The sequence below is a fragment of the Spinacia oleracea genome, chromosome 3, assembly GCF_020520425.1.
Source record: "Spinacia oleracea cultivar Varoflay chromosome 3, BTI_SOV_V1, whole genome shotgun sequence".
Lineage (NCBI taxonomy): Eukaryota > Viridiplantae > Streptophyta > Magnoliopsida > Caryophyllales > Amaranthaceae > Spinacia > Spinacia oleracea.
Genome location: NC_079489.1, coordinates 114,017,360 through 114,043,599, shown reverse-complemented (window position 1 = coordinate 114,043,599; position 26,240 = coordinate 114,017,360). Strand labels below are relative to the sequence as shown.

The 26,240-nt window shown below is 37.8% G+C and overlaps 1 protein-coding gene across 11 annotated transcripts in view; it reads right to left on the bottom strand.

Moving 5' to 3' along the window:
• Window positions 1–15,139: 15,139 nt before the first annotated feature.
• Window positions 15,140–26,240, bottom strand: part of LOC110791221 (uncharacterized) — a 52,570-nt gene continuing 41,469 nt past the window's right edge. For 2 of the 11 annotated variants that reach the window (XM_056840679.1, XM_056840680.1), the window contains exons 23-27: window positions 18,702–18,827; window positions 18,470–18,583; window positions 16,351–16,470; window positions 16,195–16,256; window positions 15,668–15,961 (exon numbers count right to left, since the gene is read on the bottom strand). In XM_056840679.1, the coding sequence (XP_056696657.1) occupies window positions 15,919–15,961; window positions 16,195–16,256; window positions 16,351–16,470; window positions 18,470–18,583; window positions 18,702–18,827 (465 nt within the window). In that variant the 3' untranslated portion in view covers window positions 15,668–15,918. Of the gene's footprint in view, window positions 15,622–15,667; window positions 15,966–16,006; window positions 16,257–16,350; window positions 16,471–18,469; window positions 18,584–18,701; window positions 18,828–18,959; window positions 19,025–25,384; window positions 25,483–26,240 lie in introns of those variants that run through there. The other 9 variants (XM_056840682.1, XM_021995969.2, XR_008930903.1 and 6 more) reach the window with 8 other exon arrangements.

Below are 26,240 nucleotides of genomic sequence, written 5' to 3'. Positions count from 1 at the left end.
AACATTTCATTAACTGTTGGTATAAGTATTACCAACACAAGTTGTAACAATGAATTATTGTTGGTAAAAATGATCAAATACCAACAGATCTTGATCATCTGTTGGTAATACTTTTAGCAACGGAGTTTTTACCAACAGTTTGCCAACACTTTTTTATCCGTTGGTAAAGGCTTTTACCAACAAATAATTGGATTTTACCAACAAATGTAGTCCTGTTGTAAAAGGTCGTTTTTCTTGTAGTCGATATCTTTAACGGTGTTTGCGAGTTGGGCAAGTTGGGTCTCAATAATTTTCAAGTGAGTATTGAATTGCTTAAATCCATCCACAAATTCCACATTCTTCTTTGCTTGCTCCCCCACAAAAGACTCCATAAGAGCTTCAAGATTAGACTTGGGAGAGGGGAGTGGTGGAGATGCATTGTTAAATCCGGATGAAGTGGGAGGGAACTGAGTGCCATATGGTTTAGGACCATTGAATCCGAGAGGAGGTAATTGATTCCCATAGCTATGTCCCGGATTCCCTTGATAACCCCCACTAGAGTTCCCTCTATAATGCCCTTGCCCATAGTTATAACCCCCTCCACCTTGGTGGGTTGGTCTATAACCTCCTAGGTGTGAGGTTGATTACCATAACTATAGGGTTGGCCATAGGAAGATTGGCCTTGATAGCCTTGCCCCCCTATAGTTACCCCGATCTTAATAATCAAAACCACCACCTTGGCCTTGGTAGGTTGGTCCTTAATAAGAATTGGCATTATTAGGGGGACCTCTAGGACTTTGTTGAGAATCATACCTAGCATTGGGGGGTCCATCATATCTAGTTTTCACATTCAATGCGTTGGCATACTCAACATCAAAATCATTCTCATAAGAAGAGTCATGCGCAACATAAGCCACATTATGCAATAAAGGGCACATATTAGGGAAATGATCACGACCACTACAAACATTACAATATGTTTTATTAGGAGGTATTGTGTTGTAGGCACTTACCTTACCCTTCTCTTTGGTTAGAAGGGTGGCCAACGGAGGAGGAATTGTCGATGGAGATGGTGGTTGGGACGGGCCTCTCTCAAGCTTCTCAAGTCTTGAGGTAAGTTGCTTGATTATATTGGCTTGTTCTAGAGCGTAAGCCGACCCTTTACCGTCTTCATTGTGGCGGAACTTTGTTGGTGTAGTTCCTTGTTCCTACGTGCCATGCTTGATAGTTTTGCCCGGCGTCCTCTATGATCTCCTCTATTTGGTCTTCCGTCCTATTCATGATTGGACCCCCCGCTCCTGCATCAAGACTTGTCTTGGAAGCCGGGCTATGTCCCAAGTGAAGGTTTGTAGGAGGAGCCACTTTTGGATCCTATGGTGTGGGCACTCCCTTTGATACTCTTTAAATTGGTCCCATGCCTCACAATGATTCATCTCTCCTTTGTTCAAATGATTGGATTTTGTTCCTATATTCGGCGGTTTTTCCATGGGAGTAAAACTTGCTTAGAAAAGCACTCATGACTTCATTCCACGTCGATCTTGAGGGAGTTTGGCTTGACCTCCTTGTCAAGCCAATCACTTGCCCTCCAAAGTAATGAAAATTGGAACAAATTAAGGCGAACATATTCCGAAGTAACACCGTTGTGCTTGACCGTGTCGCAATAATGTTCGAATTGCTTAAGATGCTCATAGGGTGACTCATTAGCCTTGCCACAAAAGGGGTGGATTTACAGTAGAGAAATCAATGCCGACCGGATTTCAAAGTTGTTGGCATTCGTGGTTAGAGGTTTGATACCACTAGTGGATTTGAAGGCCCCCGGAATACCCAAATTCTTGACCGGTTGTGCCATGTCTTCACAAGTAGTACTAGTAGGACTTGAAGGAACTTGTTTGGGTGGACTCGCTCTTATAGTTGCAAACCTATTGTTGCTAAAAGAACAAGTTCGTATTCTTTTGTAAGCCCCTCAACGTCCTCTCTAACTCGTTATCAAGAGGAAAAAGAGGTCGATGGCGAGTCCGGCCTCGATCTTGCATACAACAACTCGAAGAAAATCGTTAGCAATGACAATTACAACTAAAAAAAAAACTAAAGTGGTTAAGCTAGATTCGATAAAACTGTTCCCCGGCAACGGCGCCATTTTGATAGACGATTATTGTGTCGTTAACCAACAACCATCCAATTAAACAAGATTTATAAAACATTAGCCTAACCAACTATATCAACTATAGTGGCAAGCGTAGGGAACGTCCCATGAGAACGGCGAGAGTGAGTTCAACAAATTCAAGCTAGCTTAGGAATGAAAAGGAAATAGAATTGTGACAAGCTAACAATACTTCAACTAATTAATGAGAGATATAGAATGGAAATAACTAGGGGATTGGGGATAGTCTTGGTTTCATTAGGAAGGACGAAGGTTCAATCACTTGATATTGCAAAGACATGACAATTAGGGGGAAAACCGGATAATGTTGCATTCGCCACCTCTCGGATAGAATGCATTAAGTTGCCTAATCCGAGGGAGAGCTTTTGCATGACCCCAAGACTAGATAACTAACTATTAGAACTAGTTCATCCACATGCACATACTAATTCACAATTTCTTGCCAAACTAACATGAAGCATTCCAATCAACTAACTAGAATTAGCATTTGCAACTACTAATCTAACTAGACATGGAAATCCTAATCACCAAATTAAAATTTAATCACAACATAATCATGAATTCCCTTCAAAATTCCCTAATTAATTCCCAAGCTTCACCCCTACCCCTAGCAATGAATTACTCTAGAGCCATGGAAATTGAAATGAAGCTAAATGTTGAAATCAAACAACTAACCATGCTAATTGATCCAAAAACGAAATTAAAATCAACTAATCAAACAAACATGTGTTTATGGTTTTCTTAATCTCAAGGAAAATGAAGAGCAATAAAAAATGAACAATATTGAAAAGCAGTAAAGGAAGAGCAATAATGAAATATGACAAGATTAAGAGGAAAGAATTTTACTAAAAGGTTGAGATTGTTCCACAATTGAAGTTGAAATCCAAAAGCAATGAACTAAGCTAAGTGTTTCTCTCTCCAAAAGCTAAGGAAATCTGAAAATCATAACTAGAATAGAATGTGTTTTAAAATCAGAAAAAGATATCTATTTATATGCTTTCCTAAATTAGCATATATTACAAAGTAATATCCACCCCGCGTCACTGTACGCGCGCACAGAAATTGTGTGTGCGCGCACACTTGAGGGTATGTGGGGGCGCACAAAGCGTTGTGTGTGTGCGCACAAAGCGAAGAAACTGGAACCCCCGATCTGTGCGCGCGCACGAAATTATTGTGCGCGCGAACACTTGTGAGACGATGAGGCACTGATGCAGCTACTGAAGGGGCTTGAATATGCCTGTGTGCACTCACAGGTTGGTGAAGTTCGTGCGCACAAATCTTTGAGGAGCTACTGATCAAATTTTGGGGTTTTGTGAGCGCACACTAAATCTTGTGTGTGTGCACACTCTATGTTTTCTACCTCTGCCAGAAGTTCTTCTTCGTGCGCGCGCACAGCTAGCACTTGTGCGTGCGCACAACTCTGCTTTTCTATTATTTCTCCTTGAAAACCATGGAATGATCCAATGTAACCTATGCAAGATCAAAGTTAGTGAGTGGCATATAAATGGATATAAAAGTATGCTAAAAATTCAGCAAAAACAACGAAAAAGAGAAAGAATTCCTAAGCTAAGAGCGACATAAATGTCGCTCATCACTCACATGAACTAGGAGCCATGGACCTAAGAAGAGTAATCTTTTGAGAGATTTCACTCTTGAAGTTCCCTTCAAATGATCTTCTTTCAATTTCATGTTTCGATTTTACAAAACTCTTTTCAAAATATGATTAGTATGTAAGATTTCACTCTTGAAAATTATCTTTACAAAAATCATCATACAATTTTGCAAATGTTCAAGGATGTTTGAAGATGTGCAAACCCTTATTTAAAGTAGAACTCATGGAAAAAAAATCATGTTCAAGGATGTTTAAAGAAGATCACCTCTCTTTAAACTAGAAAATTTTCAACATTTGGAGCATATAAAAGTTACTCCATCCGTCCCAGAATAGTCGTTACAATTACCTTTGCACAAAGTTTTAGGTGATAACAATTGTTATTTTATTGAAAAAGTAGATGTGATCAGAGTTAGTGGGGTATTTTTTTTAATTGAATGAGACAGGGTGTGGGGACAAAACAAAATTTAGTGGGAAGAGAGAGACAATATAATAATTATGGGGTCATTCATAATTTAGAAGTGTAACAACTAATGTGGGACATACGAAAAAGGAAGTGTAACAACCAATCTGGGACGGAGGGAGTATATTTTTTTATGCTTGAATCAACTCTTCCTTAAAACCCTAAGACTCATAATTTCAAGGTCAATATTAAAGTTAAATTTCCAATTTCAAGTACAAAATCAATACTTTTTAGTGAGCAACCTCACTTTAAAGTGAGATTCATACAAATTAGGTAGCTTTCATGGGAAAATATGTCATGCTTGAACATTATTTTTCCCTTTGAATTCTAAGTCTTCCAACTAGCACTTTTCATGGTTTAAGATGCTTATGCTTATTTCAATTCTTGCACTTTTACAATTTATTTTGGTTGCACCAAGTCCTTTAATTTCTAGGTGATGTATAATTTGTTTGTGTACCTTTACATTAGTTTTGTGATGCTTGATTTTCTTCCTTACTTTCTTTCATCACCTTTTCATGCTAAAATATTTTTTTTTGACAAACCAGTCTAGGTTCCCATTAATTTGATTAAAAGCAAAGCAACCACCAATTTCTAGTAATACAATGTTCTAAATATGCATGTTCACCCGCCAAATTAGTATCATGCTAGGATTTTCTATACGAAAATGATCCTTGTATTGAATTTTTCCATGCCAAAATCAATTTAAATAAGTGCCTCGTTCCCGAATCCGGATCTCTATTCGGTTTCGGTTCTAATGCCTTATACAACACGTTCTTTCCAAATCGACCCTTGAATGTTTGGTGGCGACTCCTTTTGAAATTCAATGTCCAAAGCCATAGGGTCATCCTTTTTATTGAATTTTGACTTTGAAATGTTCAAAAACTAATTAAGGTAGTGTTTGGAAACTTGAATTTCATTTCAATTCATGTATTTCAAATGTGGGATTTGAAATGTTGAAATTCAATTCTAAATTCACTGTTTGGCATATACTAGAATTTCAAATCTAATATTTCAATTATGCTTTGATGTTTAAGGAACTAAAGATTTTTAACCTCTAAAGTTTTAATTTCATACAAATGCTTAGCATGGAAGCTAATTTTCATTAATAAACAAGAATATTACATCCAAACCATCAAGAAAAGTGACATTCAATTGCAACCGACCAACTAGATACAATCCAAAACTACTGAAAAATGTGACAATTCAACAACAATTAAAAATATTAATTCATCGAATTATTTGATTTATCAACAGAGAACATGCATGAACTCAAAATTAAATTATTAATTAACTAGAGTTTGGGAAAACACTAAAAGTAAAAACCCTAGCTTTTCGAAATTTATTGCCTTCAATCTCGTCATAGTCTCAGCAAACGATGGCGGAAATCAAGCTCCGGGCGGCATTTCCGACTGCCTTCATTACGTTGATGTGTTCACTAACGAAGAATTTTCCGTCGTCATTAAATTGGTCGAAGAAATGATAAGCGTTTCCGATACGACTACCTTTATTAAACCAGTTGAAGAGATGATTGCTTGGAGAGTGGGGGGAGCGGAGGAGAGAGAAAATAGAAAGGGAGCAGAGGACAGATAAAGAGCAGAGCACAGAGAAGGGGTTGATAGATTCATTTTGGATTTCATATGACGTGTATTGGGAATGAATTTCAAATGCCAAAGTTAGGGCTTATTTTTCCTGGGGTTGGATTTGGGCCAATTCCAATTACAAATTCTTTTAATTTCCAAACAACATATATAAACCAATTCCATCATTTCAAATGAAATGACAGTTCCCAAACACTCCATAACGTCATTTAGAATGATTCTTGTAGTTGGCTCACCTTGAGGTGGGATTGTAAGAAATCAAGTCAACTCTTCACAATCATGCTTCTTGATAAATCAGTAAAAATTTGGTGCACTTGGCCATTTTTAAACAAATTTGGCCAAGTCACTAAAACTTACATTTAAAAATCATTTCTTCCCAGAAAATTCCAAGACCATAAAAGGGAGAAAATCAGCCCCCTACAAGCTTTGATTTTTGTAAAAATACAATTGACGACTTGACCTACAACGCCGATTTAGGACTTCAACTAACTTTTACTATGCTCGAATTAAATTTTGAACAACTTCAAAACTTTTTGACAATTTCGATTGATTTGAACAAAATACACTGTTTTTTTGGACTAATTTTGAATGTTCTGGCCTTTAAGACGTAGTCTTTAAGACGCAAGAATGTGACTTCTAGTAACACACGTTGATGATTTTTAGACGATTAGAGGCTCTTTTTTGAACATAAATGACATATTGAATTAGTCCTACATGCATATAGGGACTTAATATCTTGCAAATTTTTCGACGGCGAGGGAAGAGGTTTGTGCCTGGCGTAAGAGGTTACGTTGCTCCAGGCGCATGTCTCCGAGGTTATATAACCCTCTTTGGATTGGATTTTTCCACACTTTTACCTAAAATATTTTGCATTCTATCCAATGTCTCAAACCCTTGGAACCATCTTGATTGAATGGCTTAGTGCTCTTACAAAGCTTGAGAAAAAGGAATTGGATGCTTTGCTATTGATTTCCTCTATGCTTCCACAGGCATGTGAGAGTGTTTAAAGCATGTCTTCAAGTTTAAGAATATCATGATATTGGCTTTCAAAAAAAAAAAGAATAATGAGATTTTTTTCCTCTCTCGGGGGAGTTTGGAGCGATTGTTGGATGACCGATTTCAAACGAGCTATGCATGCTAGCTTGGATGTTTAAAAGGTTCACTGTCGACGAGCATTGCACTTTTATCTTTACATAAAGTTTCTTTTTACCAACCAAGGCTTTGATATTGGCCATGATTTCGTGAACAAGGCGGTGGAGAAATTCGTTCTTGGGAAAAAGACCCCATGCCACTTGCCTGTGGCGAGACCTTAATGAGCCTTGATTTGGTCAAGACTGACCCCCTATAATGCTTTGGTGGAGCTTGGTGATCCCCCAAGTAATTCTTGAACTTTTATTGAATATTTGATTTGCCTTTGAGACCTTTGTCTCTTTTTCATTTTTCAAAGACTTGGCTGATGGAGAGGCTTTCTTAGTGGCACCACCGGAAAACATGGGGAAATACAACAAGAAAGGCTTCACCATGCACCCTTGAAACTTTGACCGACTCACTTTCAATGAGTAGGAATCCTACCTCTGTGAAGGGAAAATCTCCGTCAAGTGGGTAATTCCTTGGTGGGGAATCGCCTCTATGAGGAATGATGTTGATTCTTAGTATTGAGGGTGCCTAGCCTCTCTGTTATGACCTTCTACTAACCGGTGCCAGTGATGAGGCAAATTGGTTTGAGGCGAAAATCCTGGATTTCTCAATGGAGAGTCCGGAGCCCACTATTTTGAATTGAGAGAGAGTTAAGATTTGGGAGAGGTATTGGGTGGCCAAACTCTTTTTTTTTTTTTTTTTTTATACTTACGAAATCTACCGGAGACTGTGGTGCTCATTGTTGGATATAGCATTTGGATGAAAAGACAATTAAGGAAAATTTCTTCCTTTATGAGTCCTTAACAGATAATGTATATAGGGGTAGACGTCATGCATCTCCTAGGTTTTCTAAGCAAAAGAAAGAGTGAGGGCCACTCGGTTCATGACCAGTTAAGACCCAAGGATTATGTCTCTATCTTGGATAGAATTGGAAGATTTACAAGGCCTCTTTTAGGTTAAATGGGAAAGAAAGAGATTAATGTTGAGGCTAGAAGGAAAGGCAAGGAAAAAAAATTCTCAAAGCACCAAGGCTCAAAAGAATCATTATCAAGCCCGATGGAAGTTCCTCTTAGGAGGTTGCTTTGCAGTGAGGAGTTGTAATCTTTCCCCTACCGGCCTCACATATTTATACAATTGAAAATGTGTTTAGAAAATTTCAATCCCACTTTTAATTCCACAACCAAGGGATCATCATGAGGAGTTGTAATCTTTCCCCTATCGGCCTCACATATTTCTACCTTCAGAAAATGGTCCATTGGTGCCTTTCATGACAACATTACTTTCCCCAAGCGGCTTGCATAATCTTTTTGTCCCCTCATAGTTGGGTCCTCAGTCGCCAAGCCTGTAGAGATAACGGCCACACACTCAGGATCGGTGTCATTTTTGTCGCGATGATATGAAGGGACTTATTTTTCTTGTAAAATTTCTTTCCAGATCCTCCAACATTCTTGTTGATATACGACTTCAAGAAGTCCTTGGTTGCTAACCCGTCTAGGGCTCACTGCAGACTTTTACAATCTTTGGTATCATGCCCCATGTCACAATGCAATTTGTAGTAGAGTGTCTTGTCGCGACTTTCAACAGGCGATTTCATGGGAAACGAACAACCGATATCATACGTGTCACTTATGTCTAACAATATGGTGTAAAGATCGGTGTTGTATTCAAATTTCTCCCTATCAAATGGCCTTCCCTGTTTTTTCCCACGCGACGAATTAACTTATTATGGCTTCTCATTGATAGCGCATGTCCCATTTGGACGACTAGTCTTCTTGTCAGCTTTGACTTTCCTTTGGGGTTGATCGGACGCTTCCATACCCTTGGACTTCTTTGGGACTGAACATATCTCCGTGGCATTTATGAAAGACTCTGCCTCATCCAATGCATCAGCCATGGTACTTACACTTTTTTTGTTAAGATCAAATTTGAAGGATCCCTTTTTTAAGACCTCGAAAGAAATTGTCGAAAGCTACCCCATCCGGGAGATCCGGATCTGCCTAGATTCCAGATTCAAACGCCGGACGTAACTATGAAGAGACTCATCCTTGCCCGGTTGGATGCGTCCTAGATGCATGTTGGTCTTTTTCTCTTCTTTGTATGCCATGAATCTAGTAGAGAACAACATTTCCAACTCGGAGAAGGTGTTGATGGTTCCAGCCGGCAATTTCTCAAACCATTTTGAGGCGACTCCCTTTAAAGTAGCTGGGAAATACTTGCACCAAATAGCTTGGGTGGTTACGTGAACATACATATGGTGTCGATATTCCAGTAGATAAACATCAGGATGAGAAGTCCCGCATAAGCCTCTATTGCCGACAGCTTTATCTTGGGTTCTTTGGGAGCGTTCATGATATCAACGCAGAAAGGAGTTGTATAATCAAGTGCCTAATTAGCTACCCATATCTGAATACGACAGATAGGATCTTACCTGCGTACTTGAGACAGTCATCGTCATCCGCTGTCCACTTGGCTCATAATGGTTCTAGATGGTCTCCGTGAATGAGAGATGAGTGGTTCGCCATTCATGACGGGAGTGGACCAAATATTTGAGAGTTCGGTCTCTTGTGGCTTATCGTTTTGGACTGGCATTCGCCTAGACGGTCCCGGCTCAGGACGAGTAGGGACCAAAATTTGACAGGGGCCTAGTGTCTGCTGCAAGGTTCCATTCTACTCAAAACGCATGTCCCGCTTGTCATTCCGGGTCTGATCCTACCGCCAGACATTTGACCTGGTTGTTCCATGTTGAAATGTCCCCATCCCATACGATTGAAAGTGGATGGACCTAATCTCATCCTTGATTGTGTTATCCATATGCACTTTGAATCCGACCAAAATGTCTCTAAGCTGTCCGCTAAAACCGGCAAGTCGGGATTTCCTCCGAAACTGTGTCATCATTAGCTCTCAGATGTCCGCCGGGAGGGGTTTTATTTACTCACGCGTCTTTATCTTTGACGTCAATATGATCAGGCTCCAGTCGTGCTAGTAGCGGACTAGGACGTGAGCGCTAACCTACATAATGAGGATTCTTTTACGCTCGTCCATCCCTCAAGGAGAACGTTCATCAGCTGAGACATTGCGGTTCATCTCATTTTGGTGATCCCACAACGAGTCACTGGGCAGCTGGATTTCTGCCATGGAACCGTACCTCTCCACAGACGGCGCCAAATGACGAGGAGGTATTTGATTCCACAAAGAGTCTTGTCCAACACGCCGCCAATCACGTCACTTGCAAAACAAGAATATTCCTTTCAGAATATTTCCTTCGTTGCTTAAGAGGACTTTTATAGAGAGAAAAAAGTATAAATATTAGAGATAAGGGAGAGCAATCAGTATCATAAATAGTGATGTATTCAATGTATTGAAAATCATTTTCCTTTGAAAGAGGGGGTATTTATATTGTTTACACTTTAGGGAAAACCCTAAAGAGGAAAGGATATGATTGGTTGATTACCTTGGGAATGACATGTGTCCCTTGATGGGGAGGTTAATTATCCTTTCTTGGGCCTTGGGCGATACAGAGAAAGGGAATATTACCTAGTAAATCATCCACAAGGGAAAGATTGTATGATAGGTGAGATTAAAGGGTTTAATCAAGCAGGAGTCACGTGGCAGCCTAAGTCATATTAATTGACACGTGGCAAGTGTTCATTGGGGCTGCCCGGGTAAATTTACCCACATCAACTTTAAATTGTTCGAAAATTGAATTGGGAAAACTACATCAATTCAGATTCCATTTATTGACAGATTCGTTTAAGGGATGAGAGAAAAGTGGGCTCATAGGGATTTTCTAAATATGTGAAGAAAGACGAATCAGGGATTCATTTGTGCTGAAGAAGATCGAGTGATTTGATGATAATCAACGATTTTTGCAAGCAGTTGGGTTTCGAGTAGTTGAGGGTTTCGTGGTAGAGGGAGTGTATAAGCGGGGTTGCGAAAATTTTAGGCGGTGTAAAAATATTAGATGAGCGGGCTATGAATTAATGTATGCAGGTTGTCGTGTTTACTTTGCAATATATAGACGCTTTAAGGCGGTTATAATTGTTTCGTCCCCCCTTTAGAGAGTCGAAATATTGAAATAACATACCCGAGCCCACGATCTCCCGGCAACGCTTATCGAAAGCGTTGAAGCTATTGGGTCATTATTTGTGTAATTTTTCCCGGCAACGCTTGCTAGATCTCATTTTAGGCTTGGAGCTCCCCGGTAGCTGATTTAATGATCTTGAGTTTAGTCTTAATTCCTCCAGAGTAACCATACTACTGGCCTAAAGTCCCTAATTAGACCCCAGTATTGGCTAGAGATTAAACTAACAGGTATGCTTAGAAAAAGATAACGAACACATATATTCGAGATCGGGGTTTAGGAAAGGTTCTAGAATACAAAGAGAATAAGGGAGAACGTACTTATGTCAATACTTAAGCTTAGGAATGCTGATTGTGAGTCCATAATTCGGAGGTTTAGAGGCTTCCTGATTCGCATGCTAGCGCTGGCCACAGAGGCGCAAGATCTAAACGGGGTGTGTCAAAGCTGTTGCGTTTTGTGTTTCAGTATAACACGATTTCCAACGGAAACTAGCGCTGGAAAAGACAAGCGCCAGTAGAAATGACTGGCTTCTGACTGCCGATGCTAGAAATATGTAGCTCCGTTAGGTTTGCGTTGCGTAGCTTCTGGATCCTTCAGTTCAATTCCAAATTTCTATCCTTTTTACGATTTGAACTTTTGTAAAAGACTAATTGAAATAAAAATTATCTTTTAAATATATAAATCTATCTCGCTCGGGAATTTTGGCAGTTACTAATTTTGGCAATTACTATAAATAGAAGTTTTGCTCTGGGCGACCATTTCAGTCTGTTACAAGGATGCTCTTTTACTTAACTAGGAGCGCGTTGTGGACAAGTGGTTTATTGTTTCGTCATCGAACTTTTCGCTACGGGACGAGGGTCAATGTTGGCCTCTACAACTACCAACCATATTTGTAGATCTAAAACATATATACACTCAATATGCAATACTTGGATCTAACAAATTGAGAAACCAAATGTTGAATTGTGTTGACTTTTTTTCAATCACCGACAACCGTTTCTCGTTATCATCACATTATTTGTGGTCGGAAGCGTTGAAGAAGCTCGTTACCATCTTCAATCAATTTTATTTATTATTTTTTTTTTTTAATTTTATTTTATTTGGGAGGTTGAGCAGGGCAGAGAAGAGGGAAGAAGATGGTGAGAGAAATGAAATGGAGGACATAGAAAGGTGAGATGGGGAGAAGTATTCGGTTGATGCGTAAAAGTCGTCGATAGAATTGTCGGTGAAGTTGCGTCAAACAGAGGAGAGGGAGAGTAGAGAGAAATTAACCAAATCTCCTAAATAAGCAAAACCCAAAAACTTAAATTTTCCTAATTATTTTGGAAAAAAAAATGATTTGTCATGTTTTCTAAAATGATTTAATGGTAAAATAATGGTAAAATAAATTAACTTTTGTGGCTAGAATTAATTCCAAAATGGTGGTCATCACTTTGATGATCACCTTAGATCATATCATTTCATCATTTCCAAGACCTCTATTTACTATACTTACTACTCCCTCCGTTTTTATTTACTTGCATCACTTCTTCATTTAGAAGGTTTTACATTATTTAATAATTTCTCTCACAATCGTTAATCCCTGCTTGTTACCAAATATATTTTGCATCATTTAGCTAAAATGGGTAACATTCATCCCACTTGTAGTTATAACAATAAACAATTTCCACTTGCTTCATTTAATATTATTCTTACATGCATCGCCTAAAATCGTGTGCCCATCAAGTGATGCAAGTAAATAAAAATGGAGGGAGTACGAAGCGCAACAACCCATTTCACCGCTCTCAAAATTCCACGTCTTATGAGTCCAAGGTAATGGTTGATAATTCCTCCATGGTCGGTAAATTTTACGAGTGAGGCAACTTAGCGAGGAATAGAGTTTTGAATGAGCTACAAAAGATGACAGGGTTGACTAGTTTGTTTGACATGATCCCTGTTGAGTCTTACTTGGTAGAGCTTTTGAGAAATTCAAAGGTGAGGGCAACATTATTTAAGGGTGATAAATCAACGAGGTGGAGCAATGTAGCAAAGTAGTCAACGAGATTGTACACAAAGATGTGACGAAGACTGTGAAGTACACGGTGGAATTATTGTTGGAGAAGAGCTAAGGTATTACTGTATCAAGGGCGAAGTAACTTGAAAGATGGAGTGGTTTTAGTCGAGGCTTGGATGAAGAAGTTAAAGTGGGAAGGGATTGAGAAGTTTGAGGATGAAGAGAGGAAGGTGGGGAAGTAAAGGTGGAACCGTGGAAGTCGCTAGCCATGTACGAAAACGGTGGAGTTTAACTCGTGTCGTAGTGTTAGGAGCATGGCATTTTGTGTTGACTGGTCAGGCCAGGTTAGAGCTGTCAAGAACTTGCCTGACTTGAACCGATCGAACCTGTGACCGATCATGACCCGAAATTATGGTAAAACAGGTAACCCGAAACCCGATCTGTACCCGACCCAAAAAAATCGATAACCGATTTTAACCCGATGTTGTAATACCCGAATCGACACCCGACCCGAAGATGACCGATAACTGAACTGACCCGACCGAACAATGAGCCAAACCCGATTCCACACCTGACCCGATGTCAACTCAAAACCGATTGTAACTCGATGAAACCTGCTATTGACCCGACCTGTGACAACTCGCTACCTGATTTACCCGACCTGTTGATAACCCGACTTGTCATTGACACGACCAAATATTAACTTCAACGATAAATCTATTTTAATTATTTATTACTAAATACTGAAAAATTAAAATGCGAAAAAATTAAAACGTGTTGAACAACTTAACGTTTTTATATAAATAAACAAAAGTAAAGTCAAACTTGTTTTGTTTTTACAATAATTTCGAGTTATTTTTTGCAATTTGGATGAGATGAAAGGTAGGAATTGAATCTAACATCCTAACTGACAGTCTTTCTCTTTGTCTGCGCGACCTATGTCAACGTGCTCAACAACGAGAAAAGCAATCACACTATCACACAGGAGACTTGCATTTGCTCGAGACCCACTCACTTGCCCCTCATTCCAAAAATGAAATTCGAGTTGCGGGAGTAAATGTTTTTCACTTTCACATTTTGAGATGACCAAATCGATCATTGGTTCGTAATCCATATTCACTTTATATATGTATTGACTTGACAAAAACACGTGATTATTTGGTCTATATAAAATTAACTCTAAAATAAGTTAAACAATATTTTTTACAATATAAAATAATTAAAATGTATAGGTTAATTATCAGACCCATTTTGACCCGTCCCCGAAAGTGACCCGACCTGAATTCTATCTGATCCGATTATTATCCGATCCAAACCAATACCCGAACCCAAAAGTAACCGTGTTGAAAACCGACTTAAACCCGACTTGATAAGACCCGAACCCGAAATTACCTGCTACAAACAGAACTAAACCCGACCCGATAAGACCTGATCCCGAAATCAAACCTGACCGAAATGTGACCTGACCTGAACCCGGGACAGGAAAAAACCCGACATGACCTGACCTGAAATCGACTCGACCGAACCCGAACTCAACCCGGATGGAATATTGACCCGACACGACCCGACCTAATCATGACCCGAGACCCGAGGTGACCCGACCCGATGATCTGTTTTGACAGCTCTAGCCCAGGGTAGTTCATTCTCAGGTCATGATCGAAGAAAAAAGGTTGGGTGATCCAAAGAAAACACTAGTCATGATCGAAGATTGGGTGCACGAAAGAAAGGTTTTCGCAAATGAGAAAACCGAGATTTCTCCACGCCATGACAAGAACTTTCTTTGAAAAATCTTAAGAATTAATGTATGAATGTTTGTCCTATAGGCTATAACAAATGACGGTTGCGTAGTCAAGCTTAAGATTTGTCAAAAACTTTGTAACTGTATTTTCTTTGATGGTATGATCTTGAAAGGTTGTGTCAGATAGAAAACTGTAATAAAGAAAGTAAGTACAGGTTACTGTTGACTCTTACGCAAATGGAAAGATCGCCAAAAAGAGTGAGGCGGGATGAGAATCGTTCATGTAATACCAGCGAACCGTATCTACTAAAAACTTATACTCCTTCGTCCCTAAAGTATGCTCTATTTCTTTTTATGGATGTCCCTAAAAAAATGACCCATTTCCTTAATACACACATGTTATCCTATTGCTTTGATCCATCAACTACATATATGGTCCAATAACTTTACCTTTTCATCAACTTCAATCAATCAAACATTAAAAACCATGTAAATGCAGGATTTAGGGACGGGAAAGTATTGGCCTTTGCTATTGGTATGTTATGTTGACTTCGTTCTACTACTTTAGATACTTGAGTATAAGTCGTACATTCTTGGTGCACGTTCACTCAAGAGAGGGAGATAGGATGGAAATCGGCATAGAGATGTAGAAATTGAGTTGACTGCGCTCACAAAAGAATTGCTCACAAAAAACGCAGTTAAAAGGGCTGATTAAGGCAGAAATCATAAATAATAAACACTCCATTCTGCTTGCCGGGGGAGTTATCCTGACTCCTGAGCATGAGGCTCTGAGCATGTTATTTCTCCAGGAATCACTTCCACACTGCTAACACAGACCAGCTTTGAATTTCGTAGACTAATTCTGTTTGTAAACAAAGCGCAGATAACCCAGACAAAGCAACAGAATGAACAAGAGACAAAGTACCAATGAGATTAACCACTAAATACTAAAAAGGCAAAGCGTTAATCAGATTGATCTTCACCTAATAGTATGTCAGACCATTCTGGGGTAATCGCCTTCTGCAATAGGTTCACAATCAATAACTCCGGGTTCTCCAATATAAAGTAAACAGATTTCGTGTTCCAGAAACCACTGAAGTTATGCAGGATACCTATCAACCTCTCGCGCTTCTTAAGTTATGCAGGATACCTATCAGATTTAAACACGTAGACACCATACCACAAGAAAACTAGTCCCAACCCTGTCTGCGATAAAAAAAAAAAAAAAAATTAAAAATGAAGGGCAATGAATAGAAATGAGATGATAGAACAACTGCTCCATCACCATCAAGATCTATATTATATACCTTTTTTCTGAGATTTGTATACAAGCAAGGAACTCTCATCCAGTCTTTTGTTTAAACAACAGATGGGAATCCCTTGAAAATCTTCATTGAAGTCATTTATCATCAGAAGAAATAAGATTGCCACCTACCGACGGCGTCTTTGATAAAGTGAATATCCGATGAGGGCTGACATCAAGAAAGTCCATAATACCTGCCAAAGATAACATGGAATCAATCCATTATGTATACCAAAAACAATTCAAATTAGGTAAATATGAAAGGGGGAACAAAGTCAACAAACGTACAGTATTGATAGTTTGCCACCGTTCAAGCCTCTTGATTCTGCACTGCAAATCTTCAATTATTGCATTGTCAATTGCTAAACCTTCTCTACCTGGAGAGGATTCTGAAGCTGAGCTACTCCCCTTCAACCCAACAAAAAAAGCAAGGAGAAAAGTAAGAATGAGCAACAAGATAAGGACGAGTACTATCATTTACCACACGCGTTGCTTTGTTTGGTTGAGGGGATTTGGGAGGAAAAGAAAGGAAAGGAAATAGTTTTATTATGTTCCCATGTTTGGTTAGATAAATTACATAGGATTTGATAGGAAAGGAAAGGAAATGAGAGGAGAGATCCTTTATAAAAATTTCAGTTTTCTTTCCTGTCAAAATTGGAAGAATTTGAGAGGAAAGAGAAAATTAAAAGCTGTCATTTATATTTCCTTTCCCTTCCTTTTATTTCTTTCCCTTAAACCAAACACAGGAAAATAAAATCTCTTTCCCTTCCCTTATTTTCCTTTCTTTTCCCTTCCTTTCCTTTACTAATAATGAACCAAATAGGGCCTTAGAAAAAGAAAAAAAAATTCCTGCCTACAATATATATACTTCGTATATTTTTTTTTTACAAATTTAACCAGATTCTCTATAACACCTTAAAAGATAATTATGAAATCATTGTTTTTTTTTTCTAAAATAAAAAACAAAGTTAAACATGAATAATTATGATCTATTAAATGTCTTAAGTCAAAGGTTTGTTAGAATAGAATCTTTTACTACTTTTTTTTAAATAAAAGATGAAATCCCTCAATAAAAAAACAAAACAAAACAAAAGATAAAAGTTTGTGACTCCGTATACTAAACGTGTTTAATAAGGAAAAATAATCTGTGTTGTTTTACGTCTACGACTATATAAATATTTATAAGGGAAAACTCTACACCGTCATTTCCAGAACAATATTCGCTCGGCACAGATCATTATAGCATCAAAATTAAATTTCTTTGTGGATATCCCTCCATTGAACGAATCATGGAGTATACAAACTAGAGTAATCCGAATCTCTTGAAAACCGCTAACTGAATTTTGTTATTTTTATTTGGCTATTCATTATCTCGTTTTTAATTCATAATTTCTTACCCATGTTCTTTCAGAAATGTATCCTCTACTTTAAATAATAATGTCAAAACCTCAGTTCGGAACTTGGCAAATGTTCCGTTTTAATCAAAACCTCAGTTCCCATCATGTATTATTGTAAATTACATTACTACGGAACATTTGCCAAGGCCAAAACAAGGTAAAATGTCAAAATACAATGTTAATACTAAGGAATTCCTTTATGAGTTTAAGGAACCAACAATTATACTAAATGAGGGAATACTATTGAACAAACACTAATTTTGACTTTTTTCAGAGACTTCCAGTGTTAAATACAATTTCCTATGATAAGAAAAAATTAGTCACATACATCTTTAGGATATCTGGAAATTTTTGTGACATTTCCTTGGGGAATAATGGTTTGTGGTTATCTTTTCCAGAATATCCATAGTAAGACCGAGTATTGGCCTATTCAGGGTGACAGAATAATCAACCAATTAATGTAGGGTCTTTCGATAAAGTTGTGTTATATCTTTAACTATAAAGGGTTAGAACAATAAGACCATTGATTCCAAACGGAGGTAGTACCTAAAAAACCTGTTTGCAGCATTTAGAACCCTGCAATGGCACGGAAATGCATTCAAGCCATCATATCACTCTAAGCAGAGCTCTGTTTATGAATTGACCTTACAGCATATGGTAGCTACAGCACCAAGTTGCTTCTTAAAAGCACCAGTAAACAAAAAAGAAATGGTTCTATATGCCACTGACATGCTCTGATTTCAATCAGAGTAAATTCCAACAAAAAAGAGGCAGACAAAGTAAAATACAAAGTATTTTAAATTCTGTAGGTACAATGACAAATAGAATGATGAGATGATTGTTGATTTGATCCATTAATCTAGTGACTAACCCACCTCATTATCAGATATAGTATGCAGAACAGCAGAAAGAGCTAATTGTAATTGGACAGAACATGTCAATCCCATATATTTTGTTCAATTACTGAAGACTCACATACAGCAGGATTAACAAAGTCAATAAACCAATACCTGAGACTGAATAAGTTCCACAAGCTCCTGCAATCTTGCAGCTTGCTGAGTGTGGACTCCACTGGAGTTTATTTCCAGGGTTGGTAAGCTCTCCAATATTATTTGCAGATAACTCTAAAAGATACACACAGATTAGCTTTCATTTCAGGGTCGCAATTTTTCTTGTTTATCAAGAAACAAATTTTTCAATAAGAAAGCCATGAAGGGGTTAACTATAGGTGCAAAGTCAAACCTTAGTGGTGTATGAACCGTCAAGCCTTAGCATTGATCCTGTAGTCACTACAGCATCCTTATCAACTCCTTTAATTTGTATGTAGGGACATGGCACGTCTTGCAGATTATCAACTTCAACAAGAATCTAAAAGAAGACATCCAAAGAGGAAGTTATCTAACTTAAAATCCAAAATCTCAGGAAAATTACTACTTGGAACTATCTAGTAAATATATAGGCATATAGCTATCATCAAGGTTGTCAGGATCGGGATCCTACCTTGGATTGATGAAGGAGGGTAGGATCGGATCGGTAGAATCGGATCGTAGGATCGTAAGATCCTACTAAATAGTAAAAATAATGGTTATATTATTAACTTGAAATGTACAATCATCTATTCATGTAATCTTAATACTTAAATATGATTTTTTTGCTCACATAAGATTAATACTTGTGTAGATTCAAGATCAATTAATAAGATATGCGCAAGGTTGTTGAAATTATATGAATTTCTGTACTTTTAAGTGAATAAGAAACTTTTTTTAGAACTAATTTATTGATAGAAAAGTATGATATTTCTAATGATATGTGATTATGAACTATTTAGTAATAAAAAAATTGTTATCTTGAAATTTTGTATGTTGGATCGGAACGTTGGATCGGATCGTAGAATCGTAGGATCGTATTAAGATCCCACCACTCAAATTTTTTATCGAGGTAGGATCGTAAGATCCTACACACATTAAGATCCTACCTAAGATCCGGATCGGCGGCGTGTTTTTGGATAGTAGAATCGTAGGATCGTAAGATCCGAATCGGGAGTTTAACAACCATGGCTATCATGGATATCAAAATGCGAGAATATTAACGAAAAATGGAAATGCGTCATGTTAGCAAGTAGACTAGCAGAGCCCACCAAAATTTTTCCACAGGACATGAAGGAATGACCTGTAGAAGTGTAGAACTATACAGGAAAGTAGCATACCATGGCATAAGAGGCAACACACAAAAGGTCCACGAGTCAGGCACAGCTTGTGGGCCTTCATTAAAATAAAATTTCAATACCGTATATTATTATTATTATTATTATTATTATTATTATTATTATTATTATTATTATTATTATTATTATTATTATTATCATTTATTATTATTTATTATCATTACCCCATTGCCTCAAAGAGGCTCACGCAAGAAGCGGGGTAAGGGGGGGTCGGGTGTACGCAACCTTACCCCTACAATTGCAGAGAGGTTGTTTCCAATTGACTCAAAAGAGATAACGAGACGACAATGGGACGACCATCTTCTACTTCATAGAAAGGAAGCGAATAAGTTTTAAGAACCATTTTGATTTAGTCCATTACATCCTACAGCCAAAAGAACAAATGAATCTTTTGCTCCATCGGAAATGGACATCAAATTTCAATACCGTATAAACATTTTTAGTCACTTGTACAACAACAACAACAACAACAAAGCCGTAGTCCCAAAATGATTTGGCGTCGGCTAACATGAATCGACATAGGAGATCGTCAATGTGACCAATCAAACAAGACAGGAACGGGAAGTTAAAAGAATAAACAAGGAAGAGGGGGAAAGTGAAAGTAATGAAAGTAAATTAAGAGGTATATATATATATATACATATATTATATTACAGAAAAAATATTATAAGGGATAGTAAAAAAAAGTAAAGTTTAAAACGAGAAAAATAAAATAAATACAATAAATATATTTGAAAATAGCATATAAAGTGAGCTTTGACTAAGAGAGTCAAAATGGAAGATGTATAAGTCAAATAACATCAAAAGGTTTGCGAAACTCAAGAAGTAAACTAAGAGAGTCGGAATGGAATATGTATAAGTCAAATAACGTTATCAACGTATATTTCTCCCTTCACTCTGTCCTATCCAACGGCATATTTTCCTCAATCCCAAGTAGGCTCATATTATGCTCAATCATCTTCCTCCAAGTTTTCTCATGTCTTTCCCCTACCCCTTGCAATTCTATCACTTTGCCAACCTTCTAGCCTCCTAACCGGGGCATCACTTGATTTTCTTCTTAGTCACTTGTATAAAATAAATTACGAATGGACATCAGATCAATCTAAAAGATTCAGTTTTACTTACTATTTTTTGTAATTTATAAAAGATGAACCAAGATTTATTTTTGTACTTTTGAATTTTATCAACGATGTCCCTGCTGTTAAATCTCCCGTTAGTATTTCCGTAGCTTAATATTTTTTTCTTGTTTTTTTTAATTAATATGAGCCATTTATGGCTCGCTCACCATCACAACAGCTCCACTATCCTGTTGTTCCATCACCAAAAATGAGCCATACGAGCCACCAACCACTGCCCTCTCCTCCCCTTCGACCACGAACCCCTTCTTTTTTCCTAGCCTATCTCTCTCCGCAAACTTCCCCATCAATTGCTCCTTCATCTTCACCACCACAACACTACCTTAACCATTTATTATTTCTATCTCCCCGCCCTTCGTGTCTGATGACCTCCATTGCTACCCACACCATCAACTTTTTAGCATTTCTTCCATATGTAAATGGGGGAAGATCTGGAGAAGGGGCATTGGATTTGACAAATGGGAAAGGGATGAATTAATTACCCTACCGGTGTCGGTACCAAGAAAAGGGCAAGGGAGGGGCCGCTGGTGTCGATGGACAGAGGAGGAGAGTTCGGTTGTTGCTGTTGTTGGTTGCTGAAGGATGGAGACAAAATGGGGGCAGTGGTGGTGGCGGTGATGATGACGTGGTTGGTAAATGGCCGGGTTCATTTGGTGGTGGTGTCAGTGGTGGTAATAAGCCATGGATGACCCACTGAATAAAGAAAAAGAAATACAAGTAACCAAATCTACCGTCTTCATTAATTGAAGGTTAATATTGTGGATACAATTTGGACAATTTTAAAACATTAGAGACTCAACATAGACTTTTTGAAAATAAAGGATACAACTTAAATTGTGAAAAAAAACCGGGCACCAATTAGTAAATTGACGAGTGACATTTATGTGCATTTATGTCACTCATAACGTAGTATTTTAGGCATTATCGAGTCATTTTAGTTCATTTCTAGTGTTTTTAGTCCTTTTCCTTAATTTCCTCAATTTCAATTTTTTTGAGGTATCCTTATTTTCATATTTTATTACTTAATTATTGTTTTTAGTGATTTTTATGCATTTTAGATCTTAATTTCATAATTATTGTATAATTAAATTAGTTTAGTTTTCGTATTTTTCCATTTTTATTTTTTTTCTAGTTACTCGTATTTATTAATTATTTTTGTTTTATGTTTCCTTTTCTGGTTCTCCCCTCATGCCTTTGATTTTGTGAGGTGAGCGCATTTGGAGTCCTGAGTTCAAGCTTCAAAGGCATGAACGGAAGTGAGTTTGCCTTACCATTATTGCAAAGTACAAACAACTATCCTATACCACACCAAGCAAAGAAACATCTTTCACCTCCTCACCTTGCTTCTCACCGCAAGAAGCCACGCTGGCCCTGCACCTTTTTCTCCTCCATCATCCAACAACCATGTCTGCCCAGCCTCGTCGCACCTCCACACAAGCACTACGCATCCTCTCCATAAGAACACCGACTCGCACCAATTCTCAAACCACGCCCTCCTGCTCTCCATTGCTCCAACCCCATTGCTGCACCAGAAACACGGAGCAAACAACCTTCTCGCAGCCCACCAAACAGCAGCAGCAATTGTGGAGCGCAGAACAACAGAGTAAAATGAGTTCGATCGTACCCAAATTTTAGAAAATATTCTTCCAATTGAAGGATTTTGGGTCCGACAACCCTAGAGTTCGGCCGACTTTTGAACTCGAATTTTTTGTATGGTATTAATGAAATCTTGCGACTACTACGACTGGTTGGTAGTGAGCAGCGATTTCTAGCCATTCGATTCGTGGAGCAGTGTGATTAAGAGGAGCAGCGAGACAAGAGCAAGCGACCTTGATTGATTGATTGTTGATCGATGGTAATCGTGAGCGAATTGACGATGATTATGGAGGCCGAGCAGAGAAGCAGAACAATGGCGAAAAAGAAGTGAGCAGCGTGCGATGGGGGTCTGATTGTTTTGTTTATTTCTGTTTTATTACTTTCTCCTTTCTATTACCTTTCATTTTATTTTCATTCTTTTTACTCTCTTTCATATTATTTAGTTATTTTCTAGTTTCTAATTAAATTTCACCAACAAACCTTGTTTTCGACCTAGCTTATCGCTTAATTGATACAAATTAGTGTTCCTTACTCCTTGTGGATTTTAACCTTACTTTGCTCTACCTGGTTTCATGATAGGTAGGTTTTCATTTGATTTAGGGGAGACTAGTAAGGAAGTAGTTTTACCTACATCATAAATCCCTTTATTTTTTGTATTAAAAGGGTAACTACCCCATGTAATTCTTTACTTAGAAGACCATTTTCTCATGAAACCCTCACATTTGGACCCCTTCCTATGATAATCACCAACTGTCAAAATCTAATCAAGTTGGGTGCAAAAGCTAACGGTGAGTTATTACAAATTTATAAAAGAATCAAGTTCCATTTAAATTAAGACAAAGAAAAAAGAAAATTTCATAACCCCTCCTAAGGGTCTCCTCCCTGCCAACCGCTACCATCACCCGCACGCCACCATATTGTTGTCTCCCGTATGACCAACTCTCTAACCACCACAGTCGCTGCAAACCTCTGGGCACAGCTCACTTCAACCCACAGCCACCACTGCTTCAATCTCACATACGGTCAGCAGAGACGTTGATATAACCCAAGTTTTGATTATCTCTATAGACTAAGTGTGTCAAATCCACCATTAACATAACATATGGATTAGATTAGGGAGAACAATTTTATAATAGGAAAAATTGATTCTAAAAATATAACTTTTAAGCGATCTGCTTAAAAAGGCTCGAGTTTTTGTTTAACTAAGAATAACACAACCTTTTTCACACAGCTTCTTTAAAGGGCTTCCGTCATCGACAACTTGCTACCTCGGGTAATATGCTGACCTGGCTTTTATTACCATTACAAATTCTTTTTTCCTTTATGTTTTTTCTTCACCTCTTGATTGGAACCACCGCAAAGAACGTCAAAAAAACATCCCAAAATCTCCACTGATTCATAGCCCAAAATCTCCAACTCATCTCTCTTTGATCTTCTCTCTCGTGTAGTATTCTATTGTTGTTGTTACTATTGTTTTAGTGCTAGTGTTGTTTTTGTTGTTGACGTTATTGCCGCTCAATTTGTCCCTCCTCTGTTGCGAGGTTGCGACCTTCGCGAATCGATGTCGTCTTTTGTTTCAGCCACCATCTGGGTTGGGCGCCGCCACCCTCTTGCTTAACTATGGCGCTTCCGTTACTGTTGTTTTGTTATTGTTGTCATTGGTGTTGTTGTAGTTGTTCTTGTTGTTGTGGATGGTTGTTGCCTCTGGTTGCACCATCACCACCGCCAGAGAGTCTGGGATGCTTCTACCTCTGCTCTTGATCCACCAGTATGTCGTTGTTGGTGATGCAGGGCTTGTTGCTGATGGTGTTCTCGATGTCTGTTTGTTGTCCCTCTGTTGTCCCTCTGCTCCTTTATTTCCCAAAAGTGGGGCCAATAATTTGTCATGGTAAATCAATTGGAGCCCATTATTTATCCGTTTGTTTATTCTGGATCTTAAGGGCCAAGTGAGTTTTGTAAAATTCAGAAAATGGAGTATATATCCTATATGATTCAATTTGATAAACGAAACATCAAATAAGTTATAAACAATTTAAAGTCTCGAAATTTGACAGAGAATAATAGGATGGGAGGAACTAATTGATGTCCTGGCGCTGTAGAAGGAGAACAAGGAGAAAGGAGGAAGAACAATGGCTATGCTAAAGAGAAAAAAAGGGGGAAAGAGGAGGAAGAAGACTTTAAAAGCTTTAGAAGAAAAGAGAAGAACAAAAAAAGATAAAGAAAAAAAGACTTTGCAAAGGTAATAAAAGCTATGTCAGCATATTACCCGAGATAGCAGGTCGTTGATGAAGGGAGCCTTTTAAAGAAGATGTGTGCTAAAGGTTGTGATATTCTTAGTTAAACCAAAACTCAACCCTGTTTAAGCAGAGCGCTCAAAGGTTGTATTTTTAGAATCAACTAGCTTTTGAGCCCTTTCAATGAACGAACAATTATATAGTGGTTGTTAAATAGTACTCCGTATTTTAAAGTGCTAATTTTGTTAAGGACTTGTGATTTTTAGTGGGAATATATGATTATGTAGAGGTGAAATTTGAAAGTTGACAAAATATATAAATTAGATGGTGAATTAATATTGAGTATTAAAGAGGTTATATGAATTAAATGGTGTGATGTTGAATGAGGGAGATGAAGTGAAAGATGTGTTGAAGCTATACAAACACCAAAAGGAAAAATTAAAAAAAAATAACAAATTAATGGATGAAAGATGGGGATTACACATGTCATCTAATAATATATGGTCTTCCTAAATACTAGGTATAGATTTTTCCTTTATACGGAGTAATATGTCATAAGAAAAACTTTAATCACAGACATTTTATAAACTATTCATAAAATAGTTTGAGGTCATTATCAAACAATGTGCTTATTTAAGCATAAGAATTTTAAAACAATGCACCCTGAAAAGATATTTATATTAGCTGCAAAATAAGCTGGACTGCTGGAGAGTATTTATGTACATGCAGACTTACACATAGCGGATCATTTTCGAAATGCTATAGTCTTCCCCTTCATCACTCCTTGAAGTAAGATAATGCTAGGATGCTCGGACTCGGGTACGGGTGTCTGACTTGGGTATGGGTCCAAGTGTCGGATCCAAAAAAATTTAAATCAAGGACTCAGGGACACGTTTAAGAAGTATCCAAAATACGGATATGGACTCGGTGACACATAGACCATTAAAAAAACATCTTTACTATTCTATAGATAATTATAATATGGAGTAATATTTGAACCCAAGTATTATGAATCCTTTAATAGTAAGTAGAAATTTGATGTAACGAGCACAACCCTTTCAAATTAGGCAAATTAGGGGAAAAAACTACCTTATAAAAAAATATGTCTTAATTACTACCTTTAGGGTCGGATTATGAACATTAATTCAAGATTCCGGGTTTGATTTTACTAGGTATCTAACGGGAAAATGGGTAATTAAATGGCACGTAAGATGCATATGGTAAAGTCAATCCCATAATTTTGATTCAACGTTCATAATTCGGAAAAAGGTAGTATGTTACAACATAAATGTATAAGGTACTCTCTCCGTCCCGGAATACTCGCTCCACTTTTCTTATAAAGCCGTCCCGGGATACTTGCCCCATTTCTATAAATGGCATTTCTAATTTAATTTTGTTTCTCTCACTTACCTAAGATCCCACTTGTATTTCTAATATCGAAAAAAACATTAAAAAAATCAAAGGTCCCACACGTTTCCCACTAACTATATTAAAAAAAATACCCCACTATCAATTACCACCTAATTAAATAATAAGTCAATTAAATTGCCTTAAACTATGTGCCGGTCAAACTGGGGCGAATATTCCGGGA